The sequence below is a fragment of the Lathamus discolor genome, chromosome 6 (genome assembly GCF_037157495.1).
Source record: "Lathamus discolor isolate bLatDis1 chromosome 6, bLatDis1.hap1, whole genome shotgun sequence".
NCBI classification, from domain to species: domain Eukaryota; kingdom Metazoa; phylum Chordata; class Aves; order Psittaciformes; family Psittacidae; genus Lathamus; species Lathamus discolor.
In genome coordinates this window covers 81,200,494-81,224,647 of record NC_088889.1, presented here as the reverse complement: position 1 = coordinate 81,224,647, position 24,154 = coordinate 81,200,494, and the positions used below count along the sequence as shown (strand labels likewise).

At 57.3% G+C, this 24,154-nt stretch overlaps 1 protein-coding gene across 3 annotated transcripts; it reads left to right on the top strand.

Moving 5' to 3' along the window:
* Window positions 1-1,139: 1,139 nt before the first annotated feature.
* SRL (sarcalumenin) lies at window positions 1,140-23,997 on the top strand. 3 transcript variants are annotated; one of them, XM_065684143.1, is made up of 8 exons: window positions 1,150-1,210; window positions 9,900-10,928; window positions 12,554-12,652; window positions 13,463-13,558; window positions 17,534-17,569; window positions 21,396-21,512; window positions 22,197-22,430; window positions 22,984-23,997. In XM_065684143.1, exons 1-8 carry the CDS (start codon window positions 1,150-1,152, stop codon window positions 23,793-23,795), a joined length of 2,484 nt encoding a protein of 827 aa, XP_065540215.1. In that variant the 3' UTR covers window positions 23,796-23,997. The 3 variants fall into 3 exon arrangements, with proteins under 3 accessions (XP_065540214.1, XP_065540215.1, XP_065540213.1); XM_065684142.1 differs by lacking the exon at window positions 9,900-10,928 and having other exon boundaries at window positions 1,140-1,210; XM_065684141.1 differs by lacking the exons at window positions 1,150-1,210; window positions 17,534-17,569 and having other exon boundaries at window positions 10,049-10,928.
* The last annotated feature ends 157 nt before the right edge of the window (window positions 23,998-24,154 follow it).

Genomic DNA, 24,154 nt, shown 5'->3' with positions numbered 1-24,154 from the left:
GGCCATAAAGCTGGGGTGAGGTTTTGTGTCCTCTGCCCTGCGGATGGCACCTGTGGTGTTCCAGGATGGGGGTGTCCCCATAGCTGGGGGGGCACTCCTCTCCACATGGCTTTCCATGGGGCTGTTGGCCTGTCTCATGGCTCTGTCGAGGTGGGGGCACCTCTCTCTCAACAAGGCGCTTTTTTTGGGGGGGGGGCACCCACCTCTTGGCATTTCCCCTGGCTCTGGGTCTTTTCCCACTCCCCATCCACACCATGGTGCTCAGTGGTGCCCAGCTGAGGACCAGCTCCTGACTGCTCCCTCACCATTGTCCCCTCCCTGACACCCCCAGCTCAGGGCCAGGGGCTCCCCCTTGCTCCCACATTTGCAAGGAGAGCTGTGCTTGGGGGGGAGAGGGGACTCATGTTTTCCTCCAATTTGCCCCTTTTCCAGGAAAAAGCTCAGTCATGTCCCCCCAAAAGTGGCTCCTCCAGTGATGGCCTGCTACAAGCAGGCTTTGGGGACAGTGCTGAGTGGCTGTTCCCTACAAGTGAGGGTGGCAGGAGCTGGTGATCCTGCACCTCTGGCCCACACCATCCCCATGCCATGCTCCCAGCGTGGTGCTGCTGACGATGGGGGCACACCCAGGCATGTCCCTTGCCTACGGGTACATGGCATTGCCTGGAACTGGTGACGTGTGGTGGCTCAAGAGGTTCCCAAATCAGCCCAGGACAAGGTGCCTGGGGAGGCCCACCTCTGGGGATAGATGGGGGACTCTGTGGTGCCATGATGCTTGGCTCTCCCCCTCCATGAGATCCTGATCCTGCCAAAAATGGGCTGCAGGGACTTGAGGCAGCGCAAGTTGATCCACTACTTCATGCCAGTGGGGTGCTGTGATGGAGACCGTCACCCCACATGGGCAGTGCTACCCAAGGAACCCCGTGTCAGGGGGCCACCGCATCCATGGCTCATGCCATGACTCTTACCCGGTGCTGCAGCACAGCCACTGTGCCCTGTTCGCGTCCCTGTCCTCATCCCCAGGGCCCCCTGGGAGTGGAAGAGCGGCGGCAGCAGCATCTGTGCTGGCCGTGCGGCAGCTGCCGGCCCTGCCCTGCGCCTGACGCCGTATAAATAGAGGCAGCGAGCGGCAGGGAGCTCCCGGCAGCCACCATGAAGCGCCTCAACCTGCTCTGCTGCTGCGTGGCCTCGCTCCTGCTCCTCGGCACTGCAGGTACAAGCTGCCCGCAGGGCTGTGGGTGCCCGTGGGGCTTCAGGGTCCTCATGGGGCTGTGGGTGAACACACGGCTGTGGGTCTCTGTGGGACTGTGCGTCCCTATCGGGCTGTGGGTGCCCACAGGGCTGAGGGGTCCCATGGAGCTGTGGGGTCTCATGGGGCTGTGGGTCCCCAGAGGACTGCAGGTGCCTGTGGGGCTGTGGGTGCCTGTGAGGTAGTAGGTGCCTATGGGGCTGTGGGCACCCAGCGGGGCCGTGGGCACCCAGCAGAGCTGTGGGCACCCATGGGGCTGGGGGTGCCTGTGGGACCATGGGTGCCTGTGGGCTGTGGGTACCCACAGGGACTGTTGGCATCTTTGGGACAGTGGGTGCCTGTGGGGCTGTGGGCTCTCCCTGGGGCTGTGGGTGCTCATCAGGACTGTGGATCCCTGTAGGGCTGTGGGTACGACGGGGCTGCGAGTGCCCTGCAGGGTTGCAGTTACCTGTGGGGCTGCAGGTGCCATGGGGCTGTGAGTACCCTGCAGGGCTACAGGTACCTTTAGGGCTGCTGGTGCCGGCAGGGCTGTGGGTGTCTGTGGGGCTGCAGGTGCTGGTGAGGCACTGAGGTGCCTGGAGAGCCCAGCCTGTGCCCCATGGCTGGGTGGGTGCCCGCAGTAGGACAGGGTGACAGGGGTACATCTGCTTGGGCTTCCCAGCAGCTCTGCCATGGCTGCAGTCACCCCAAAATGTGCAGGCAAACACTGTAGGGGCTGAGACCAGGAGGGGCTGGGGGGGGGCATGGGCTGGGGTCCCTGCTCTGGAGCCAGGGTGGGCGCAGGGGCTGTGCTGCCACTAACATGTCCGGGGTCAGCACCACCCATGGGTGCCAAGGTAGCTTGGTTTTGGGCTGTGGAGACCTGGGTTGGGGCTTCCAGGGTGCTGGGGCACCCTGTGGTCAGAGCAGAATGGGGTGAGCTGTTTGCCCTGGGGGTCTCTGCTCCACCCAAAGACGTGCCAAGCACGACAGCACTTTGGGTGACCCCGGACCCCCTTCCCTGGGCTGTCCTGTCTCCGTCGAACACCCGGGTCCCAGTGCTGAGGCCATGCAGCAGGGCGGCATTGCTGGTACCCTTGCTTGCCCTTGAGTTAATTTGGGCCGGTTCTCTGCCTGGCCAGGCTCCGGCAGCCGTGCTGCTGGGAGGGGGGCAGCTAAGTATGGAAACAGCCGTGTAAGGGGACACTGTGCTCCCTGCAGCCGCCCCGGCCCCCCCCAGCCCTGTGCCGCCGCTGCCCCGCGCACCGGCACCCGCAGCTGCCGCTTTCCAGCACCCAGCACCCCTGGCCCACACGAGTTTTGGCCTTTTAAGGGCATCTTGGGCCATTCTGGTGGATAAACCTGGTTTAGGGCCAGCCACGCACCCCGCTGGTGGAGGGGTGACCTCAGCGGGGTCTTGGGTCGGGTCTGGGGACAGGGTGGCTGCCACCATGGTGAGTGACCACCAGCCCAGCTCTTGGTTGTGCTGAGGCTGGCATGGAGGCTGGCGTGTCCCAGGCAGTGGCAGACAGGGAGCAGCCTGCGTGATGCTTTGGTTCCAGGTATGGGATTGGGCACCTCATCACCATCACCCGGCTCAGGCCAGTGTTGGGATCCTCCGTCTTGGAGGTGGCTCCAGGGCCAGGAGGCACATTGGGGTCTGCAGCTCTGGAGCCAGATCCATGAGTGGCCGGAGGTCTCCTGCTCATGTGTCTGGAATTTCACCCTGGTCCTGTAGGTCTGGTAAAAAGATGCAAACAGCAGCCCAGCTCCTGCTGCGGTTCTGCTCCACCCGGACAGTGGAGTTCACACAATGGGTTTTGCCCTTCCTTTGATGCCAAGCTAGGTCCTCAGACCCAGGCTCCTTTGGGGTGCAGGAGGTGGATCAGGGGGATTGTTCTCCCATCTGTGGGCCTTGTCTTCCCGTTTAATTCCTCTTTAGTGAAGAAAAGGTGGGGGGAGCCCAGGGGCTTTCACTGATGCATTGTAGAGAGGTGTGGTCCTTGTGGCAGGGGCAGGTTTGGTGGCTCCTGGGGCCACATGGGGCCCTGTCACCACTCCTGGAGGCCAGGGGTGGGCAGTGCCCCTATGGCCTACACAGCCAGGGCTGGTGAAACTGCCCGGAGCACCGGGATCTCCGGCAGAGGCCAGCACCCACTGCAGGGCTGGGCGAGGGCCCAGGGCAAGGGCACTCGCCTGCTGCTCCATCCCTGCTCCCACCCAGGGGAAGGTGTGCTTGCACCTTGGGCAGAGCCCGGCCGTCCCTTCCAGTCTGGGTGCCCGTAGTGAGTCCCTGTGACCACTGGGAATGGGCAGTGCCCATCCACTGTGCTTGGCAGCTATGTACTGGGGAGCCCTTGCCGGCCCCAGCTACCACAGGGTTGAGTTGGGGCTGTGCTGTGCTGTCACCATCTCCAAGCTGGGTGAGGCTGAGGAAAGCCCTGGCATGCTGGTGTCCTCCTGCAGCATGTGCTGAGGGCACTACAGGGCCGGCACAGACCTCTCCTGGTGACAGTGGGTGCTGGCCACTGCCCCTGGGACTCCTCATCCTGTCCCAGCCTGGGAGGAGTCACCTCAGGATGGGCTCCATCACCATGGCCTCATGGCGTCTTGGGATGTTCCCCATCCATCACGCAGGACATGTCACCTTGGGGTGCTCTCCATTGTCTGGCATGTGTCACTTTAGGGTGGGCTTCACCTCCCAGAACAGAACATCTTGCAGTGGGCTCCACCACCTGTGTCACCTCGGGTGGGCTCAGGGCCCCAAGACACAGCATCCATGGGGTCTCCCCACCTCGGCCATCCCGGGCAAATGCACCTTAGGGCAACCAGCTTCCCCAGAGATGGGGAACTGCTTGTGTCCCACTGGCATGTCACTGGACTCACTCCAGTTCCCCCCCAGGATCAGCACAACTGTGGGCACCAGTGCTATTGGGTACAGGGGTGGCCAGTGAGGCAAGTGGCTCAGGCTGCCACAGGTACCCACAGATTTTGGTAGCTTGTGCCGCCAGCATCCCTGTCACATTCCTAATACTTCATCTGGAAGACACCCCATCCCCTGTGGGTACCTCATCTCTCTCACAAACTGTTGTCTGAGCAAACCAAGGCAGATGCTGGGCAGGTTGCTGTGCTGTGACAGTGTCTTCCATCAGATATCCTTGTCTCAGTGTGTAGGTGACAGCCAGCTGGGCAGGATGGTGAGGACAGGGCACAGGGCCACCAGTGGCTTCTGTGAGAGCACTGTGCTGGGAGGGCTGTGCTGTGCCCTGGACAACACGCAGTGGGCTGAACTCTTGCCATGTTCCTGCTGTGTCCTCACTCGCTGATCCACCATCCCCATGCAGAAGCCAGCTCCCTGTGCTGGAAGCAGGGATTCACCAGGGTGCTGAGACCAGCCTGGCCAGAAGGTCCACGGCTGACCAAATCTCTCATAAAATTGCCCATTCCCTGGTGCTGCAGGAATAGCAGCAGCCCTGGTGCCTCGGCAGGGCTCTGCCTGGCTATTTTCAGCCCGTGGGGACATTTCCCTTGTAAGTGATAGCTCGAGGAAGCCGATGCACTCGTGTGCTCATGGGGGCTGGTGGAAGGGCTGGGAGTCTCCAGCTGGGCACCCCGAGCTGGGCTGGGGTGTTGGCAGCAGCTGCACAGCCCCGGTGCCAGCCAGGCATGTGGCTCGACCCTGCCACCTCCCTGCCTGTGGGGACACGGTGTGGATGGGATCAGAGCTGTGTAACCCCATCCCTGTGCGACAGCTGACCTGGGATCCCCCCATCCTGCTGCTGGGAGTACGGGTGAGACCCCCAGGGCTGGGTACTGCTCTTTGGCATGGCCCAGACATTCCTATAGATTTGAGATCGTCTGGGACAACAGATCATCAGGCGTAAAATCCAGGTTGACAAGTCCAGTGGCTCTCCCTGTCCTGCCCAGGTGACCGGGAATCCTTGGGATGACCAAAAAGAGCCATGGGGAGTCTTCACCCAGAAAGTCTTACACAGAGTGCATGGAGGATATCCACTGGGAAGTGCTGGGGTGGGTTGGTGAAGCCTCCCATTGCTGGAGGCCCAGGAACAGTGCCAGTGTGACCTCAGGAGTCCCTCCTCTAAAGGAAGGGGCTCCTTCAGGCTCAGCCATGCCACAGCACTTTCCTCAGGTCCTTCAGCACCCCCAGGCTGCAGACCCCACAAGGGACACCACAGGTAGAGAAATGTTCCTCACTGTAGAGCCTGACATCTGCCTGTGCCAAAATACACGCTGTGTTCTGGCTTTCTGCTCACTGAGGGGCCCAGATCTACCCTGGCCAGGGAGTGGCGACTGCTTTATCTTCTCCCCACCCTGATCTTTGTGTCTTCTGCAAGTCAGGAGCTCAGGTTTTCCTCCAGATCTTCAGGGTGGATGCCTAAAGGCAGTCGAAGAAACACCCTGTAAAAGTGATTCCCCGATTTCATCCCTATATTTAGAAAGCTCCAAGCCTGGATTTAATCCCTTTGGAACAGCCTGGTGAGGTTTCTTTACCCTATCTTAATCAAAATATCATGTAGTTCTAGCCAACTGTTTATAGAAATCAAATCAATTTATATGTTTTCTTTCAACTAAACTGAAGATCTCCTCCACAGATGAGGTTAGGTTAGTCTGACAAAGCTGTTTCCCATACGCCTGCTGGGCTCTGCATTGAAAAACTGGAAAATAATTGCTTTTTGCTAATGCTTTGGGATCATGAAGCCTCTGGAATGGGCTGCTGTGGTTGGGTGTCCTGAACTTTTGGGTGCACAAGGGTCTGGAGAGCCAACCCCATCCTTGGTCACCCTTGTGCTGTGTCCTCTGGGCCTTTTGAGCTGCTTTGGGACACTTCCCTCTCCAAGGTGAAAGTGTTGGCGTGGCTGGTTCCAAACTGGCACTGGAGCTAGGGTCCTGCCTGTCAAAGGGCTGCCATGTGAAATGTGAGCAACAGAACACTGGACCTTCCCCTGCAGGGCTCGACAGCAGCACTGGACTCTGCTGGATGGTGCAGAGTGGGAAACTGAGGCATGGCGAGAGTGGAGAGGAGATGCTGTCCTTTGCTTCACCCTGGCCAAGCACCCAGGGTGTATATGCAAGGCTGGGGTGCCCAGGCCTGATGCCAGGTGAGAGGTACAGCTCCCAGTTTGGGCTCCCCTGGCCCTGCCTCCCACCTCGAGGGGTTACTGGTTGTGCAAGGTCAGGCTCAGGGCCGATCTGCTGGACCTCATTTTGCCAGGCTGCTGACAGGCAGCAGCATGGAACCATCTCCCTGCACATCCTCTCCCCAGCAGACCCCTGTGGCACCTCATGGCCAGGGCAGGCAGGGGCCAAGTGCCATGGGGTGGTGGCTTGAGCACCAGAGCCCTGGCAAACTCATGTCAGGTCCCCAGCCAGCTAAGCCCTGGGCTGTGGGACCATGAGGTTGAGGAGCACCAGAGGTACAGTACGTCCCTGAGCAGACACTATGGGGAATATTGTCATTAAATGGGGGGGGGGGGGGGGGGGAGATCCTGCAGGAAATGGGGGTCTGCAGTGAGTCAGGCAGTGTGGCTGGTGTCCTCCATGGAAAATCCTGGACAGCTCTTTTGGGTCCAGCTATTTTCCATGAGGTTTTAAAGGGCTCCGTCAGACCGAAGCAGTCTTGCCTTTCCCTGAAAACGAAGGGACAGACGTTTGGGGTGTAAGCTCCCCATGAAACCCCACTGGGAGGACAGAGGGAGAGAAGGACACGCAGGAGCCAGAGGATAAACTGGGATCAGAGCAGGGGACGGGGGCGTGTGAAAGTCCATCCTGCAGCGCTGCACATCACCGGCCCCACGCTCGGGGCTCCTATTTCTGCTGGAGGGGGAGCATGTCCCTCAGGGGCCACCTGTGCCCATCTATCCCTCTGAGATTGCCCCTGCCCCGGCGCCATGCTTGGGGGCTGTGCCTGTGGAGGACCCATTTCGGCGCCAGGGTGCTGATTGCTGTTCCACATGGCCTCATGCAGGGATGGAGGCGACATGATGGCAGGGTCACATTCAGCCTCTGGCATTCATTGCTATCCTTTCTGCATGGGCTTTTCCTCGGTGCAAACTAGCTGGGGCATCCTGTGGCACCCAGAGCATTGCCGTGAGCTCTGTCCTCATGGCTGTGCCCCAGGGTGCTGCCACTGCTGGAGAAGGGATCCCCAGGCTGCTGGCAACCCTTCCAGCCCCTGCAGATGGGTGTGATGTTCAGGGCAGCGCTAACCGGGGACCCTCTGGGAGGTCAGGTCCCCATGGGGAGCAGGGCAAGGGCTTCTCTCTGATGCCACCCAGCTGCTTGGCACAATGCAGGGTGTGAACAAGGGGAGCCCCAGTGTCACTTTACAACATGGTTGTCCCCACTCCCTCCCGGCTCACAAGGACCCACAGGATCGGCCCCAGGTGAGGACGTCACCCTTGGCTGGCAGCGAGCGAGGGGCTGGGGCCAGTGGCTGAGGGGGCTGGTGCTTCGCCATTGCACCCCACCGAGCTGCTGCTTCTGACTCCCTGTACAGTTGCTGGGCTGTATTTTTAGCCTCCAGTGGATGCGCGGAGGGTGTTAAGCCTGTAACCTTCGTCCCATTTCACTGCTCATCGGCCGGCCATCTGCAGATCAGCACAATTTGGTGTGTGATGGATTTGGAGACCATGTAGGGGAAACAGGAGGGAGAAGGAGGTGGAGAGGGGAGAGGGCCTTTGTGTAAGATCTTGAAGGTCATAGGAAATAAAGCCTGTGACTAGCACACCGGCAGGAACATCCCGGTCGGAGCGCCTGGGTGCCTGTGGGAGGTGGTTTACGGTGGGCACTGGGGCTGCTGTTATGCCTGGCCGCAGCAGTTGATGGCTGCTCTGTGCTCCTGTGTTGGGTCAGAGAGGACACACAGACCACGCACAAAGCCCTGGGGATGCATATGGTCTCCTTTGCTTGGTCCTCCTGTCCCCCGCTGCCTTGACCGTCACCAGATGCCATCCTGAGGAGCTACACTCCCCTCCCATCCCTTCAGGTCACTGGCTATTTTGGGGCCAAGCTGAGAATATCCGTGTCCCTGTCAGCTAAGGGGACCCTAAGGAGACCCAGGCTGGTCTCCAGGCCTCTGGGGCCAGGCAGCAGCATGCTGGCTCCCAGCCACACAGGGCTTTGCAGGTCAGATGTAGCGTGTTCACCTTCAAGCAGCTCCTGCCAGGCTGAGAGGTCCCAGGGGTCCTGTGGAAAGGTGACCTGAGGAAGAAGCACGCTGTGGGTGGAAGGGAGGCAGGTGGGAGCTGCCCATGACCTATCTCCATCCAGCTGGAAGCTGAATTGTGAGCCCAGAGGCACCTGTGAGCCATGTGCCAGCAAAGGATGGAGGAGGTCAGTGAGGGCAGAGATGGGTGACCCGTGCATCCGGTTTTGGCAGGGAAAGGGGTGGAGGAGGCAGCTCCATCATGCCAGGTGGCACATGAGAGTGACTAGAAACCCTGGCAGGTCGAGGTGCATGCAGCCTGTCCCTGCAGCCTCTGGCACCGCTCATCCCATGTCATGAGCCTGCAGCTGCTGCCTGACCGTTGGCCAGCAGCATGACAGGCCCCAGCATGGACAGTGATGCAACCACCGGCCCGGCATCCCTGGCCACGGCAAACTGGTCTGAGTGGTCTGGGACTGCTGCAGACCCAGCCTTAGCTCAGCCACCACGGTCCCTGTGATCAAGTCAGCGAGCCCCAGCTCTTTAGATGCTCGGCAGGACACGCAGCCGTGCGGCTCCCAGCATGGATACAGCACAGGAGCCGGAGGAGAGGGCTGGCTGTGCCCGGTGCTGCCTGTGCCCAGCGCTGCCTCCCGCAGCATGGGTGGAGATGGCATTTTTTCCTGGTTGGCATCTGCTTGCCAGCTGGAGTACAAAGGGATTATTTTCTTCTGAAACACTTCCCTGGTATGCAGGCATTAGATGTTTCAGGGGATTATTTAGACTAGCAGCAACTGTTTGTAACAGAGACAGTATAGCCAGTGATCTTTTATTTTTGGCACCCATTGACTAATGTTAAATTGCAGTTGGAGGCCTATGGAAAATACGGATGGCTTCTCCCGGGCCGCAGAACAAACTCATTGTGTCCACGCCAGCCGCACAGCGCAGCAAATGCTTTCCTAGTGAAGGGATGCTCATAATAAATAGCTCCTGATCCCTGCTGCCGGGTCTGGCCCTGCCTGCCTGTGGAAAACCCCTGCTGGGAGCCCTGCACCCCTTCGTCCTCCTCTCCCTCGCCATGGCTGGTGCGATGCTCTCCTGAGGCAGGGCTGGGGAAGGACCTTTTTAACCTGCCAAGTGCCCGTGGCCTCTCCAGCTATGCTTTTTTATTAATTTCCCCCCATTTTTTAGGGCTGCTTTGCCACCTTCCTGTAGCGCTTCATGGCCGGTGGAAGCTGCAGCCCTGGGTAGCCGTGGCCGGCACAGCCATAGAGCCCCCTGCTAGCATCAGCTTTGCCAGCCCCAAACCCCTCTTTGCACCCAGCTTCTTGGACAGGGACAGAAAATGGAGCTGGAGCTAGAGAGGGTTTAGTTTAAACCTCTTGATAACAGCCACAAATCCTGCCCTGAGGGCAGGCCTCCCCCTGCCCTGGCACTGACAGGGGCTGGTGGCCCCAGGAGCCGTGTGCCCGCGCGGGTAAGACTGACTGAGCTGTTCTCATCGTTTAGAGCTGCACGTCTCCGGCACGGACCATGCCGGTGCTGCTGCTGAAGGCCCCCTGCCTGCTGCAGAGCCCAGACTGGAGGAGAAGGCAGCCAGCAGCAGCCCTGAGGAGGACCGAGATGGTGGCCCCCCCAACACCTCCTTGCCTGCTGCCATTGAGGAGGGACAGGGAGATGGGGAGGAAGAGCCGCCGGGTGGCCTGAGTGAGGACCTGGGGCCTGGGGATGGACAGAGGGAGGAGACCACCATGGAGAAGGGCCAGGAGGGGCCTGGTGCGGCACAGGGTCCAAGGGAGGATGCCATGTTGGGCACCCCTGAGGCAGTGCATCATGAAGGGAATGGCAGGCCTGGCCCACAGGATGGACTCCACACCAGGGAGGAAGAGGAGTCTGGTGGCAAGAAAGAAGTAACCTCTGAGAAGCAAGGGCAGCCTGGGGAAGAGAAAATGGAGGAGCCAAAAGCAGTGTCTGCTCCCAGTGGGGAAGAGCAGAGCTCAGAGGAAGAGGATGAGCAGGGGGAGTCCGAGGAAGATGGAGGTGAGGGAGAGTCCAAGGAGGAAAGAGAGTCTGAGGAAGAGTCTGAGGAACAGGATGCTGGGCCAGGGGGGCCAGAGGATGAAGGTGAAGGGATTGAAGAGAAACCAGATGGCACTTCTAGCAAAAAGAGCCGTGGCAAACCAGCAGCTGCCAGTAAGGGAGAAGCCAGGGACAGCCCCTTCAGCTGCCAGCACCCAAGCTGTGGGGATGCAGCAGAAGACCCACCAGCAGCAGTGGCAGACCCACCAGCAAAAGATCCACCAGCAGCGGTGGAAAAAGCCTCAACAACAGAAGACCCGCCAGCAGTGATGGAAGACCCACCAGCAGCAGAAGACCCACCTGCAGCAGAGGACCCACCTGCAGCAGAGGACCCACCAGCAGCAGAAGACCCACCAGCAGCAGAAGACCCACCTGCAGCAGAAGACCCACCTGCGGACAAGCCATCACTGGTAGAAACGGAAGGCCTAGCTGCTGCCATGCTCCTGCGCAGGCAGATAGGTTGGAGTCTTTTCTTGTCCGTGTGTAGCGGCGAGAGTGACCTACTATCAACCCCGGCGGAGCTGAGCTTGGCACATTAAACCGCGCCTAGTGCATGGCCATCTTCTAACGCTTGTGCTGCCTGCCCCTAACCGCTGCACGGCTGGGCCGGCTGCGGGCATCGAGGGTGCAGGCAGGAGCCGCGGATGCCTGCGATGTAGGCGCTCGTCACAGCGATACCAAAGCTGGCTGGTTTCCCTTGATGCAATTTTAGGCCCATGATTTCTCCTCTGGGCTGTGGACGTGGATAAGATTCTTAACACCCAGGCCCCATTCAGCACCTGCAGACCTCTTAAAGGCTCTTTATCCTGCACCCTTGGAGTCCTCCGGACCCCCAGATGTCTTGGTGTGAGTGCAGGATGCTGCCTGGGCTAGTGGGTCTCTTGCCTACCGGTCCTTGCCTCGTAGGGAAGGTGTGAAGAGCTAATTCAGACGCATGAGTTGCCAAAGCACCGGCTCTGGCCATGTTTGGTCAGTAAAAGGCTAGATCAGGAAAAGGGACACCTCGCTCCTAGAAACGCTTGTGGACTTTGGCCCATGGGTTGGGCAGTGACCTTTGGACCCAGATGAGTCTTTCTTTGCTTTCATCTGTAACATCCCAGCTCAAAAAGTTTCCATTTGTGCTGAACGGGAAACCCAGTTTTATCTCTGTGGCTTTACTTGGCAAGTCAAAAGGTCTTCCTCAGCCCAGCACTCAGTAGACAATCCACACAACCCCAGGGCTTGACAGTGCCCTGCTTGCCCCAGGCATCCCCAGCCCAGCCAGCTGGCACATGTCTGTCCCCAGACCTGCCCTCCAGCCTCCACTAAAGCCTGACCCAGCTGCTGTTATCAAAAAGCACTGCATGTGGCCCTTGGTATGACAGCACCTCCAGGGAAAGGCCATGTCTGTCTCAGGGACACTGGGGTGCCTACCCTGTGTGGAGGCAACTGCCTCATTCTCCCCCAGCCTAGCATGGAGCCACAGGGTCCCCAGGGCCCCATGCAGAAGGTTCCAAGCCTGATACAGGGGCAGAGGTGGGAGGAGGGGGAAATGACCCTGCTGTGGATGGGTCAGGCTCTCAAGAGCCAGCCCCAGCCTCGCACATGCTCGTGTCTCTGGCTCAGTGCACAGTTTCTGGGGGGTGGCAGAGCAGAGCGTGCCGGCACTCGAGGCTTAACCAGGGAAGAGCTGCAGCTGCTGGGGGTGGGCAGGGTCCCCGTCAGGCTGCGGGTGCCACACGTGCTTGCACTACACCCAGCCCTGGGAGCCCTTTCCAGGCACGTCCTCCGCATTCCCCATTAGCAGCCGGCCCTCGCTCCCCCCGGGGATGCACGGAGCGCCTCCCTCACCAGCCCCTTCTCAGAGCCAAGCGGTTGCCCCTGACGCTTCCCCCAGCAGCCATAGCTCTGGCAGCCTGCGCCAAGCCTCCAGGAGCCTTCGCAAAACCAAGCCTGCACGGCGTGCCAAAGGCAATGCGGGCTACCGAGGTGCACGGTGGTGCCAGGCTTGGGGTGTGTGTGCTTCCCCATGCCCTCTCCTTGTGTGAGCCCCTGTGTGGATCCTCCCCTTCACTCTAACAGGTCTCCTTTCCTTTTCTCTGCAGAAGAGGCTGAAGATGCCAGCAAGCTGACCAAGCGTGACCGGTCCCACTTGGAGAACACCCTCAAGCTGAATGAGGACAAACCTGCCGATGATTTCTCAGGTGAGGTGGCCTGGGTGGCACTGAGCCATGTGTGCCCTACTCCTTCAGTCCTCATGATCCCTGCAGGACAGGCTCCTCACTGTTCTGCTGCACCGAGAGCATGGATGAGATTCTACTTCCCCAGAGTGTTTGGTTTTACCATTAGTTCTTGTAAACTGAGCAACACTGTATCTTCAGTAACAGCCCTTTTGCTGCTCTTGGGTTAACCTAATTTTGGGTATTTTAAAGACAATCCTAAGGGTTTGCAAGAATTAGGAGGACAGAGAGGCTGGAAGGTGCAGATGGTGAATCAGCCCAAGGCAGCCACATCCCTGCTCGGAGAAACCTGGGACAAATTGTGATAATGGCTTGGGATTTCTACTCCAATTATTTATTGGGTTTTGCTATTATAAGGCTTGCTTCTGCTAGCCCCATGGGCAGTCTAGACTGGAAAGTAATAAAAGCTGTTGAAGAAAAGGCTCTTTCCTTCTTTTAGTGAGCAGCTTAAGGGCTGTGCCAGGGTCCCTGGCATCATGGTGGAGGGCTATTTGGGATCACAGGTATTGACTGCGAAATAGCATTAATGAGGGGTATCCCTTCCATCAGCTGCTGGCATGTGAAAGACTGGCAGCACATAGGGACTGTTGCCCAGTGGGAAACATTAGCTGGGGAGGGGCATCAAAATGTTTGACTGGGATAAGTTTGGCCAAGATTTCAACTGTGAGCCAGGTCTCTTGATCCACAGGATCTGCAGAGAATGCCCGATAGCTTACCTAGAGGCATGGTGGGGGGGTTTACCTTTCACCCATCTGCATGCTTCTGCCCCTACAGGAGTACTGCAGCGGCTGAGGAAGATCTACCACTCCTCCATCAAGCCTCTGGAGCAGTCCTACAGATACAATGAGCTGAGGCAGCATGAGATCACAGGTAATGCCATGGGCACTGGGGTCTCTTGCACCATCAGGTCATTGGGATGCAGATAACAGAGCAGATCATGGAAAGGCTTGGATACTTTGTCTTCCTTTGCAGCTTCCCAAGAAGGCCATGAACTTGCTGGGCTTAGTGGACATGCCCTAGTGAACCCAGAGGCAGGCATTTCCGCATCTGCCTTAGCCCATCTGCTGTCAGTACCATCTGTGTAGGCTGAACATTGAACCCTGCCTGCTTCGGGTCCTCCACCTGCTCAGCATCAATGCCCTGTAACCCTGCCAAGCAGAGATCACGACCCAATGAAACAGGCTTGGCAAGGAAGCTTAGGACCTCTCAAGGCTGGGGATGAGCTTCCTGAGAGTGCCTGGAGCTGGCATCCTTCCTGCTCAGGACAGGACAGCCATGTGGGCAGGGCATCCCTCAAGCTCAACAGCCTTCACTCATCCTGGGAGTTAGAGTTTTCACCCCTTGGCAGTTACAGACCTATTGGATCAGGTGAGCAGGTCCCTGTGGCCATCAGCATTGGCTTGGGCTGAGCCCCATTGGTACACATGTCCCTCCAGAAGAGGAAAGTGCAGCTCTGGTCCCAGGATGCTCACAAACTACAGGAAGCTCTTGTGACCCACATGACACAAGCAGCCTCATTTTCCAAGCACAGATGACTCAAGCCCAAGCCCAAGATCCCTGTTCAGTGGGATCCATGGGGCAGGGACAGGGCTGTAGAGTACTCATCACCAGCCCAGGTTCTGTCCTATGAAGACACAGAGCACCCTGGACATCATCCACAACCCACTCACAGTGCTTCTGGATGGGGCAGTTGTAGGTTTCAAACAAAAGCCCTGCCTAGCTGCCTGCCACAGGCAGTTCCATGCTGCTGCCTTTGCAGTGCCTTTGTCACCTCCCTCTGTGCTGCCTGCCAGCAGTGGGGGACCATGATCTGCTTGTCATGTGGGAAGGGAACACGGAGGCTCACAGGCTGTACTGCAGCCAGAACAGGATAGCTGCCCCATGGACCATTACCTCATAGCTGCTGTCACTCCAAGTGTGCTGGCCTGCCCCTCTTGCATGCAGCCAGCACAGTACTGCCAGATACCTGGGAAAGGAGCACCAGGAGCTGTAGGACTGGCTTCCCAGTGTGCATGCCCACAGCCTCTTCAGCAGTGGCACCATGCAGTGAGGACAGACCAGCCATGCCCTGTCCCAGCTGCCTCTGTGCTGGGGCTCACAGATTCAGCGGCAGCCCAACCTCCTCTCCAAGCTGCTGTGGTCTGTGTTGGTGGCAGCACAAGCATCTGCATTTGCTGTCAGCTCAGCCTTGGACACTGTTTAGGGGAATATTTGGGGTTACACCTCACTTTGCTCCTCACTGCCAGAACACACAGCCCCCAGCCTCAGTTCCCAGTGCACAACCCACTCCCTTGCTCAGGACATCCCACCCTGCCCTTCAGCCATCTTATGCCCAACCAGCCACCTCCCTGCTCCCTTTCTGGGAGGAAGCAAGTGTTTCCCAGGCCCCTGCTCACTTCCTCCCTCCCAGCTCCTGAGGAAACAACCACTAATCCTTGTGCTTTCCAGACCTGAGGCCCCTTTTCAGCAGACAGCAGGTCTTGGTGTTCCTCTCAGCACTCCACAGTCTGTTCCACTTCACCATAAGGAAAAACCATCCCGCAGACTGACGGCCCCCCGGCTAGCTCCCAGTGTGAGTGCCCAGTGCACCCTGTTGTGTCCCACATGGCACCCTCCCAGTGGTGCAAATGCAGTCCCAGGGCTGGTAACTCATGCTCACAGCCTCCTGCCCCTAAGGGAAGGGCACATGGATGCTGCGTTCCCTGCAAGCCTTGGCTCTGCTATGAGAGGCCCTAGCCACATGCTCCCCTCAAAACATTTGTCTTGCTACCAAACTCCTTAAAGCATCTCTGACATCCCAACCATACCCTAGAACACAACCCTAGCCTGGAATTCTAGTAGTTTGCCTTTAATACCCACAGGTCCATCTTTTCCCAGTCCCTCATTAGCAATGTAATTAGAGAAACCTACAAATTAGAGGGTTGGTGTAAGGAGCTCTTTTGACCTTCCAAGGCAGTGAGGACATGGTGAGGTTGAGGGAGCCTTCTGAGCTGCTTCCTCTGCACAGTGCCTGTGTCCTGAGGTTCCTCGTGTTGGTGGTGCCCTGCAAGCTGGAAGATGCCCCCAGTGTCTCCCCCTGCACCCCTACAGCAGGGGGGAGGCTGGAGGGCACAGTGCTGCCAGCTCAGTGAGCTGGGAAGAGTGGGACAGCTGGGAGAGCAGCGGGGCAGGCCTGTCATGGAATATGTGTGACCTTTGGAGGTGTAAGCCAATATAGAGGGGTGCCATCACAAGCACCTTGCCCCTCCATTTCACAGCAGCCCTCCATTTTGTCTCCCTTCCCAGCAGCTCTGCTCGCACACACCAGTGTAAGCAGGGAGCCCTTCTGCTCCCACCACTTGCAAAAGCACCCATGAAGTTGAGTGTCACAAGGGAGCTGTGACTGCCATCATCAATGGAAGAATGAACTGTCAGGGTGCATCCCAGAAAGCTCACCCCACACCCTCTGCTTACAGTGTGTTTAAGCCTGGCAGGTGCCACCCCCTCTTCCCTGCTGCCACCCTCCCGCGTCCCCACTCTGCCATCCCTCTGGCTGGGTCTGCCTGTGTGCTTGGCCACAGCAGGACCACCCCACAGGGGCTGTCCCTAGCTCAGAGGTGAGGGACTCTCCCAGTCTGGTGATGAGAAGCTTGCTGTGAACTCATGCCAGTTTGTGGTGCATGCTGGTAACCCTAATTACTGTATACTTATATATATATATATATATATATAAGTATATATATAATAATATACATAAGTGTAAATACTTATGCATATTACTTGTGGCCCAGAAAGCCAAACCAGCTGCATCAAAAGGAGCGTGACCAGTAGGTCAAGGGAGGTGATTCTCATCCTCTATTCCACTCTGGTGACACCTCCACCAGCGGTCCTGTGTCCAGCTCTGGGGCCTCCAGCACAAGAGGGGCACGGACCTGCTTGAGTGAGTCCAGAGGAAGCCACAAAGATGCTCAGAGGGCTGGAGCACCTCTCCCATGCAGACAGGCTGAGACAGTTTATTCTTGTTGAACATGGAGAAGGCTCAGGGGAGACCTTATAAAAGTCTTCCAATTATCTAAAGGGGGCTACAGGAAGTCTGGAGAGGGACTTTATACAAGGGCATGTAGTGACAGGACAAGGGCATGGTTTTAAACTGAAAGAGGAGAGATTTAGATTAGACATTAGAAAGGAATTATTTCCTGTGAGGGTGGTGAGGCGCTGGCACAGGTTGCCCAGAGAAGCTGTGGCTGCCCCATCCCTGGCAGTGTTCAAGGCCAGGTTGGACGGGGCTTGGAGCAGGTGTCCCTGCCTGTGATAGGGGCATTGGAACTTGATGGTCCTTCCAACCCAAACCATTCTGTGATTCTATGATTCTATATGTGCCAATTAGCAAGTCTCCCTTTATAGGGAATGACCTCCCAGTTGCCATTATCAGCTGGATATGGGTAAGCCCACCGCTGGGGTGGTCAGAGGACTTGTCATGGTTAGTTGCTGTCTTGACCATGGCTTGTTGGGCTCCTTTTGCTCAGTGAATGCTGCTGGGGATGGCAATAACTTCATTGAGTGGAGCAGGAGGGCTGGGTGCTCTCAGATGTGGCAGCTCTCCTGGGCCTGCTCTGTTAAACCACATTCCACATGCACAAAGCAGACTGGGGTTTAGTGCGTGTCCTGGTAGCTGCAGGTCTTGTTGCTCACAGACTGTAACTCCTTCTCTCTGCTGGGAATGTGGCCGTCGCTTGGCTTTTCCTGCCCACAAGAAGGCCAGGGCCAGTCTTCGTCTCCCTCCTCGTCCTGGGCCAGACCCAGGCAGCTGCATCCCTCCTTCGACTCACGGTACCTTTTCTCTCTCCCTGTGTCCCCTGCTAACAGCTTATCCTGGACGCACCCTGGGGTCCTCTGCCACAGGTTGGTATTGCTGCCTGCTGCCTGCATGCTGCCAGTGCTGCCCAAGCTCTTTGCTGGCCTGTGGCTTTTCCTATTCACCTGCCTCAGCAGAGCCACACTTTCTGGGCACTGAGCAAACCCTGGCGCTCAGCATCCCATGGCACCCACGGATGTCCCCACCCCTTCCAGAGCTCAGCACGTGTGTTGCTGCACTTTGTCTCTGGCCTGACTCTGAGCATCCCATCAGTCCCCTCCTTCCTTCAGTCCCTGCCTCACTCAGGCCTTGACACCTTTCCCTCTTGGGATAAAGATTCCAGAGGCTGCGTAATTCTCTAGCTGTGGTTCAAAGGCATTTGTGGTGGACCTGCGAGTAGATCTTTGAGCTGTAGCTTGAACCGGAGGAGCCCATCAGATCGCCCACCCTGTGGAGGGGAGCTCTTCCTACCCTTCACGCTTCTACATGAAGAAATTTCCCCAAATGTCCACCCTTGATCCCCTCCAGCTGCAGTTTAAGCCGATGAGCCCGCAGCAGCTGTCCCAGTAGCACAGGCTGGCCCCTGTGTGGCAGCCTCAGCCCCTTGGGAGCTGGAGCTGGCTCCTCTCCCTGCCTCTCCTGCTCAGGGTGTGCTGCCAGGTCCCTTGGAGAAGCAGGAGATGGGAGACCAGCCACGAAATACCAGCCAACACCCATCCTTTCCCCTGGGTCCGGTGCTGGTCCATGGGGACAATGTCCCTGCTGCAATATGAGGCAGGGAAATCCCATCTTCTGGACCTTGTGTCCCACCCAATGCAGGCAGAATGGCCAGCAGTGTGCAGTGGCAGTGTGGGTGATGCTGGGAGGGTCTCCTGTGGTGATTTAGGTTTCCTGAGTGGTTTGAGGACAGAGCAAGATGTTTGTGCCTGTGGTTCAGTCTGAACTAGGAGAGGAAGTTTTGCTGTGTCCTCCGCTTTGCCCACCATCCTCAGGACAGACTTGCACAGTGCGGGGTGAGCTGACACCAGCCACTTCTGCTGGGCCTGAGGACAAGGAGGGAGAGACCCAGTCTGGGGTTAATTCCAGCCCCAGTGCAGCAGTGTTCCCACCCACGGCAGCCTGGCGTTGCAAGCAACATCAAAAACCTTCCAGAAAGCCACTGCTTTAGGAAAAATAGACCCTACTTGGACATCCAGATTGCCCCTACCTCCAGAGTGCAAGACAAATACAGGCTCTGTGGAGGGAGACATGACCTTCCTGGCCTTGTTTGCCAGGTGCATTGCAGGACCACAGCATGCTCCTTACCCTGCAAACCTGGCAGCTTAGAGAAGGTCTTTTAAGCTGCTGTGTTGCAAGCAGGCCCACAGATGAAGGGGTTTAGGGTTTGAAGACCCCCCCTGCTCACAGGTAGGGCCTGATCATGCACCAGCCTGTGACTCCTTCTGCAAATGCCCCCAGGATATGTCTGGATGGAGCTGGGATGAGCTGGAGCTGGGAGTGAGGCAGGCGAGGCGAGGAGCGAGCAGCCACAGGGTGGCTGGAGAGAGCTGCGGTGGTGGAGCTGCCGCCATCCCTGCCCTGTGCTGGTGAGGACTGTCTCTTTTTCCCCAGCTGGACCGTCAAGGTGACCCAAATTGGTGCTGACAGATTCAGTGGAAGAGGACACAGCAGGGACAGATGCCAGGCCAGCTCCCTCCCCAGTGGGAGATGCTCTTTGCTCTCCCAGACCCTGGGCAGCAGCAAGGAGAACTCATGCATGGTGTCATCCTCAGAGCTACTGTCCCACCTGCAGAGCCACAAGGATTCAGTGCTCACAAAGCCTGTGAGGTGCCAGCACGCTGCTCCCAGAGCAGGGGGTAGAGGTGGGCTCGAGGAGCTGTTGGTGACCCAGCACGGTGCTGTGGGCATCGCTGCCTGTCCCAGCACAGCGGGACAGAGGTGAGGATGTGGAGTGGGGCCGTGTTCACACAGCCACGCCTGGCCAGGAGCGTGTTGTGAAAGAGCATGGGGGAACCCGCCTCAAACCTCTGGCACAACATCACAGGGGATAATAATAATAATAATAATAATAATAATAATAATAATAATAATAATAATGATCCAAAACCCCATTAAAGCAGCAAGAGAACAGAGCAGCAGCGATGAAGTGGCACAGAGGAGTGATTAGTATCAAAAGTCCGAGGTTTCGACATTTGGCTTTGTCCCATGTGGGAAGATACTTTTGGATCCCCGCAGCTCACAGGCAGCTCACAGGCAGAGAGCTGAGCTGTCCCCCTGGTTTGGACGGGGCTGCCCTGCTTTGTGGAGGAGGGTTGAGCTGCACAAATGCTGCTGTGCCCCTGGCATGAGATGTCCCCAGCCCATTCCCTTGCCCAGTGGTGACATGGTGGCCCTGAGATGGGCAGGTGCAGGCAGGAGGAGGCTGGCATGTCCTGCCCAACTCCTGCACCCATGGACAGATGGGTTTGGTGCAGAGCCACCATGCACTGCCTTCCAGCACCCTTGGGTGGGAGCTCAGCACCATGTGGGCTTTGCAGCTGCCCACACCTTGGAGATGGATCTCTGGCTTGCTGGAAAGCTGTTGGCTCCTGTGTGAGCAGCAGTCACGGAGCACTGGGGTCTCTCAGCCACTGCAGGGAAAATAGCTCTGCCTTAGGTGTGGGGCCAGAGAGGGTCCCAAGGGCAGTGCAGGTACCGCATGGGCATCTCCTTGCCTTGGGCCATGGGGCAAGGCTCAGCTCTGTCTGAGGGACAGCAGCTTCCAGCTCCTCCAGTGGCATCCAGCTCCTCCTCTGGCTGGACTCCTGCTGGCAGTGTGGGATGGACCCTCTCCCACCCAGGGACGGTTCACACCAACTGGAACTCACTCATCCAGATTTTACTTTCATTTCTGTCCTGACTTGGTCTCCAGCTGACTAGCTGTCCTGGGCATGGCTTGAGGATTGGCACGGCCTGGGGGCTTCTCTGGTTCTGCTGCCTGCCTGTCCTGTGGCCTGGGGGTCAAGCACTGTGGGCATAGGCTGATTGCATGAGTCCCGCTCAAATGGGGATTGCTCCTTGGGGCAATGGCTGTATGTGTCCGGGGACCTCTGTGCTCCTGGACCAATTGTGTGGCATAGGGACAAATGCTTATGGGCCCATCACCAGCCTCCTTGAGCCCTTAGCAAACTGTGGGACTAGGAGAGTGTCAGATGGGGACTATAGTTCATTCTCCTCCTGCCTTTCCCAAGCCCAGAGCAGGGACATTTGCCCAGCCTGCCTTCCCTGCACCAGCTGGAGCCTCACACTCAGCTCACACATAGGCAGGGACTTTCTGCTTGACCAGAGGGCTTGGAGCCAAGACTCAGGAGTGGATCCTTGTGAGGATACGGTGGAAGGGCTTACAGGCAGCTGGCACAAGGCTTGCACTGCGCTTACCAAGCACTGCACCATAGTGTTGCTCCTTAAACCATGCCAGCTCCCTTTGCATGAGGCATTCATTTGCCTGGTTGCAGCATGGGCACCTCATCCACATGTCTCATGCTTTGTGGCAGCTGCTCCTACAGGCAGCCCCAAGATCACTGCAGCTAAACCAGAACCAGCTGATGCAAGATTTAAAAGAGCTTCTAGTCCTCCTGCAGTCTAAGAGGGGCCAAAGCTCAGACCAGGTCAGACAAGTGAGGAGCATGGTGATGCCCCGCTCCTGCAGACACTAGGGCCCGTCGCTGGGTGATGCCTTGGTTCATGAATGGCGGGTGGCCTCAAAGGGTGGTTGTTTCCCCAGCAGCATCACCGCGCTGCTCAGATGGGATGCTCGTTACAGCCGGGTGTTAATCGCACAGCAGTGACGGCTATTGTTTCTTCACTTCCTCTTGTTATTTCCCTTCTCTGCAGATGGGGAGATCACTTCCAAGCCAATGGTGCTATTCCTGGGACCGTGGAGCGTTGGCAAATCCTCTATGATAAACTACCTCCTCGGGCTGGACAATACTCCCTACCAGCTCTACACAGGTACCACGCTCACTGCTCCCTCCCTGCTCTGCCAAAAGTGTGCTGGCACCTACATTCTGCATCCCTGTGGTCACTGATTCCCAGCCACGTCTCTTCGATCCCCCTTATTACAACAGGGAGGTTGAGATCTGTTCTGTGGTGCCACTCAGAAGAAGAGGTTCCCCGGGGAGAAGGGCATCTCCCACTGCAGCATCCCTGTCCCACAGCACAAGGCTCGCTGCCTCTGACCCCGATTGCAAAAGCAGTGGTCACATCACAAGGGCAACTTGCCTTTGTATTCTTCCCCTCCCTCCTCACGTGAAGCCAATTAATTTGCCCTTCCAGGAGAAAATCCATTCCTCTTCCTGCCTCCTTACTCCCACAGATATCATCTCACAGCCAAGGGCAGATGTCCATAGCCAGCTCTGTGCTGTGGTAATGAGGATTCCCAGGAGGTGGTTCTCCAGGGTGCTTTGTGCAGTCAGGCCACCTCCAGAACAACCAGTCCCTGCAGAAATCAGCCCTGCTGGCATTTTCTCAAGAGGTTTGGCAAGAATTTCATAGCCCTGCTGCTTGCCTTCCTCCAACATCTCTTGGCAAGCGAGTGATGCTCCTGAGCTCCCCAGCTAGTCTAAGGCCAGCCCTATCATGTCCATTGGCCAGCACGAATCTCACTGCTCTGCTGTTCTTCTTGTTTCTGGGCAGGGGCAGAACCTACCACCTCCGAATTCACTGTAATCATGCATGGCCCCAAGCTGAAAACCATTGAGGGCATCGTGATGGCTGCCGACAGTGCCCGCTCCTTCTCACCCCTGGAGAAGTTTGGGCAGAACTTCTTGGAGAAGCTGATAGGGATTGAGGTGCCCCACAAGCTGCTGGAACGAGTCACCTTTGTGGACACACCAGGCATCATTGAAAACCGCAAGCAGCAAGAACGAGGTAAGGGTTTACTGGGTTCACGTAAGGGACTCCAGGAAAGATGCTGTAAGGATGTGAGATGTGCCTCAGCTACTCATTCAACACCCTGTTTGTCAGCCTTGGAGCCAGGCTTTGCCAGTGGCTGATGCTACAGCAGGGCTCAGAGAAGCACCAGTCCGTCCCCACAGCACTTGGTGGGCTAGGACAGATCAGCAGGGCTTCCTGACCCACTTGGTGCCTACTGGGGAAAGCAATGACATGGCTGATATCTAATCATAGGAGCAGCAGGAATCTGTGGCCAGCAGCAGGGAGAAAGAAGGTTTGGAGGTGGGACTGAGGGAGACGCAGGCCCAGGCACACAGGGATGGGTTTTCATGCCAAGAAACTCTGAAGTGTTTTTAGCACATGTGAAACAGGTTCTAGGCTGCATGGGAAGTCTGCTGTGTCTCACACCCTGTCCAACCCAGACAGGGCATGAGGCATGGCAGGCTCACGGTTTATCTACCCCTTTTCCTGAAGGGACTCATCCTGTGCTGACCATTTCTGCTGGATTTCTGTCTTTCTTCTCCCCAAGGTTACCCATTCAACGATGTGTGCCAGTGGTTCATTGACAGAGCTGATCTCATCTTCATTGTCTTTGACCCTACGAAGCTGGATGTGGGCTTGGAGCTGGAGATGCTCTTTCGCCAGCTGAAGGGCCGTGAATCTCAGATTCGAATCATCCTGAACAAAGCTGACAGCCTGGCTACCCAGGAGCTCATGAGAGTCTATGGTGCCCTATTCTGGAGTCTGGCTCCTCTCATCAACGTCACGGAGCCACCCAGGGTGTACGTGAGCTCCTTCTGGCCCCAGGACTACCATCCGGATACCCACAGAGACCTGTTCCTCAAAGAAGAGATATCGCTCCTGGAAGATCTCAACCAGGTGATTGAGAACAGGATGGAAAATAAGATCGCCTTCATACGGCAGCACGCCATCCGGGTGCGCATCCACGCCCTTTTGGTCGATCGCTATCTACAGACCTACAAGGACAAAATGACCTTCTTTAGTGATGGAGAACTGGTGTTCAGGGACATTGTGGAAGATCCTGACAAGTTCTTTATCTTCAAATCCATTCTGGCAAAGACCAATGTCAGCAAATTTGACCTCCCCAACCGTGAGGCTTACAAGGACTTCTTTGGCATCAACCCCATCACCAGTTTTAAGCTGCTGTCTCAGCAGTGTTCCTACATGGGAGGGTGTTTCCTAGAGAAGATCGAGAAGGCCATCACTCGTGAGCTTCCCGATCTCTTGGGAAGCATTGGCTTGGGAAAGAAGCCCAATGTTCTCTCCTGCGACGTCACTGGCTGTGGCGAAACTCCAAAGAATCGCTACAGGAAGCCCTAAGGTGTTTCTGTGATCTGACCGTCCACGTGTTCCTACCGGTGAATGAGCTTATGTCTTATCTGTCCAAAAGACGTGGTCTGTTAACCCTTTGAGTGCCGCGCTGGCAGAGGCTGCTGTACGATGAGGACGTTGAGTCATTGACATCGATGGCAGGGGAAGATGGGTGGGCATAAGAAAGAGAATAAAAACTGTGAATTCCTGACATTTTATCTTTGTTCTTTTGAGTAGAAGGCAATGTTTAAGCTGTAAGTATGAGCAATGCACGGTGAGCTAGAACTGTAGCTGCTTTTTCACTGGTGCCAGCACTGCGTAAAGAGGAATTTCAGCCTCTGCGTCCCCGAAGCCAGCAGGGAGCGAGA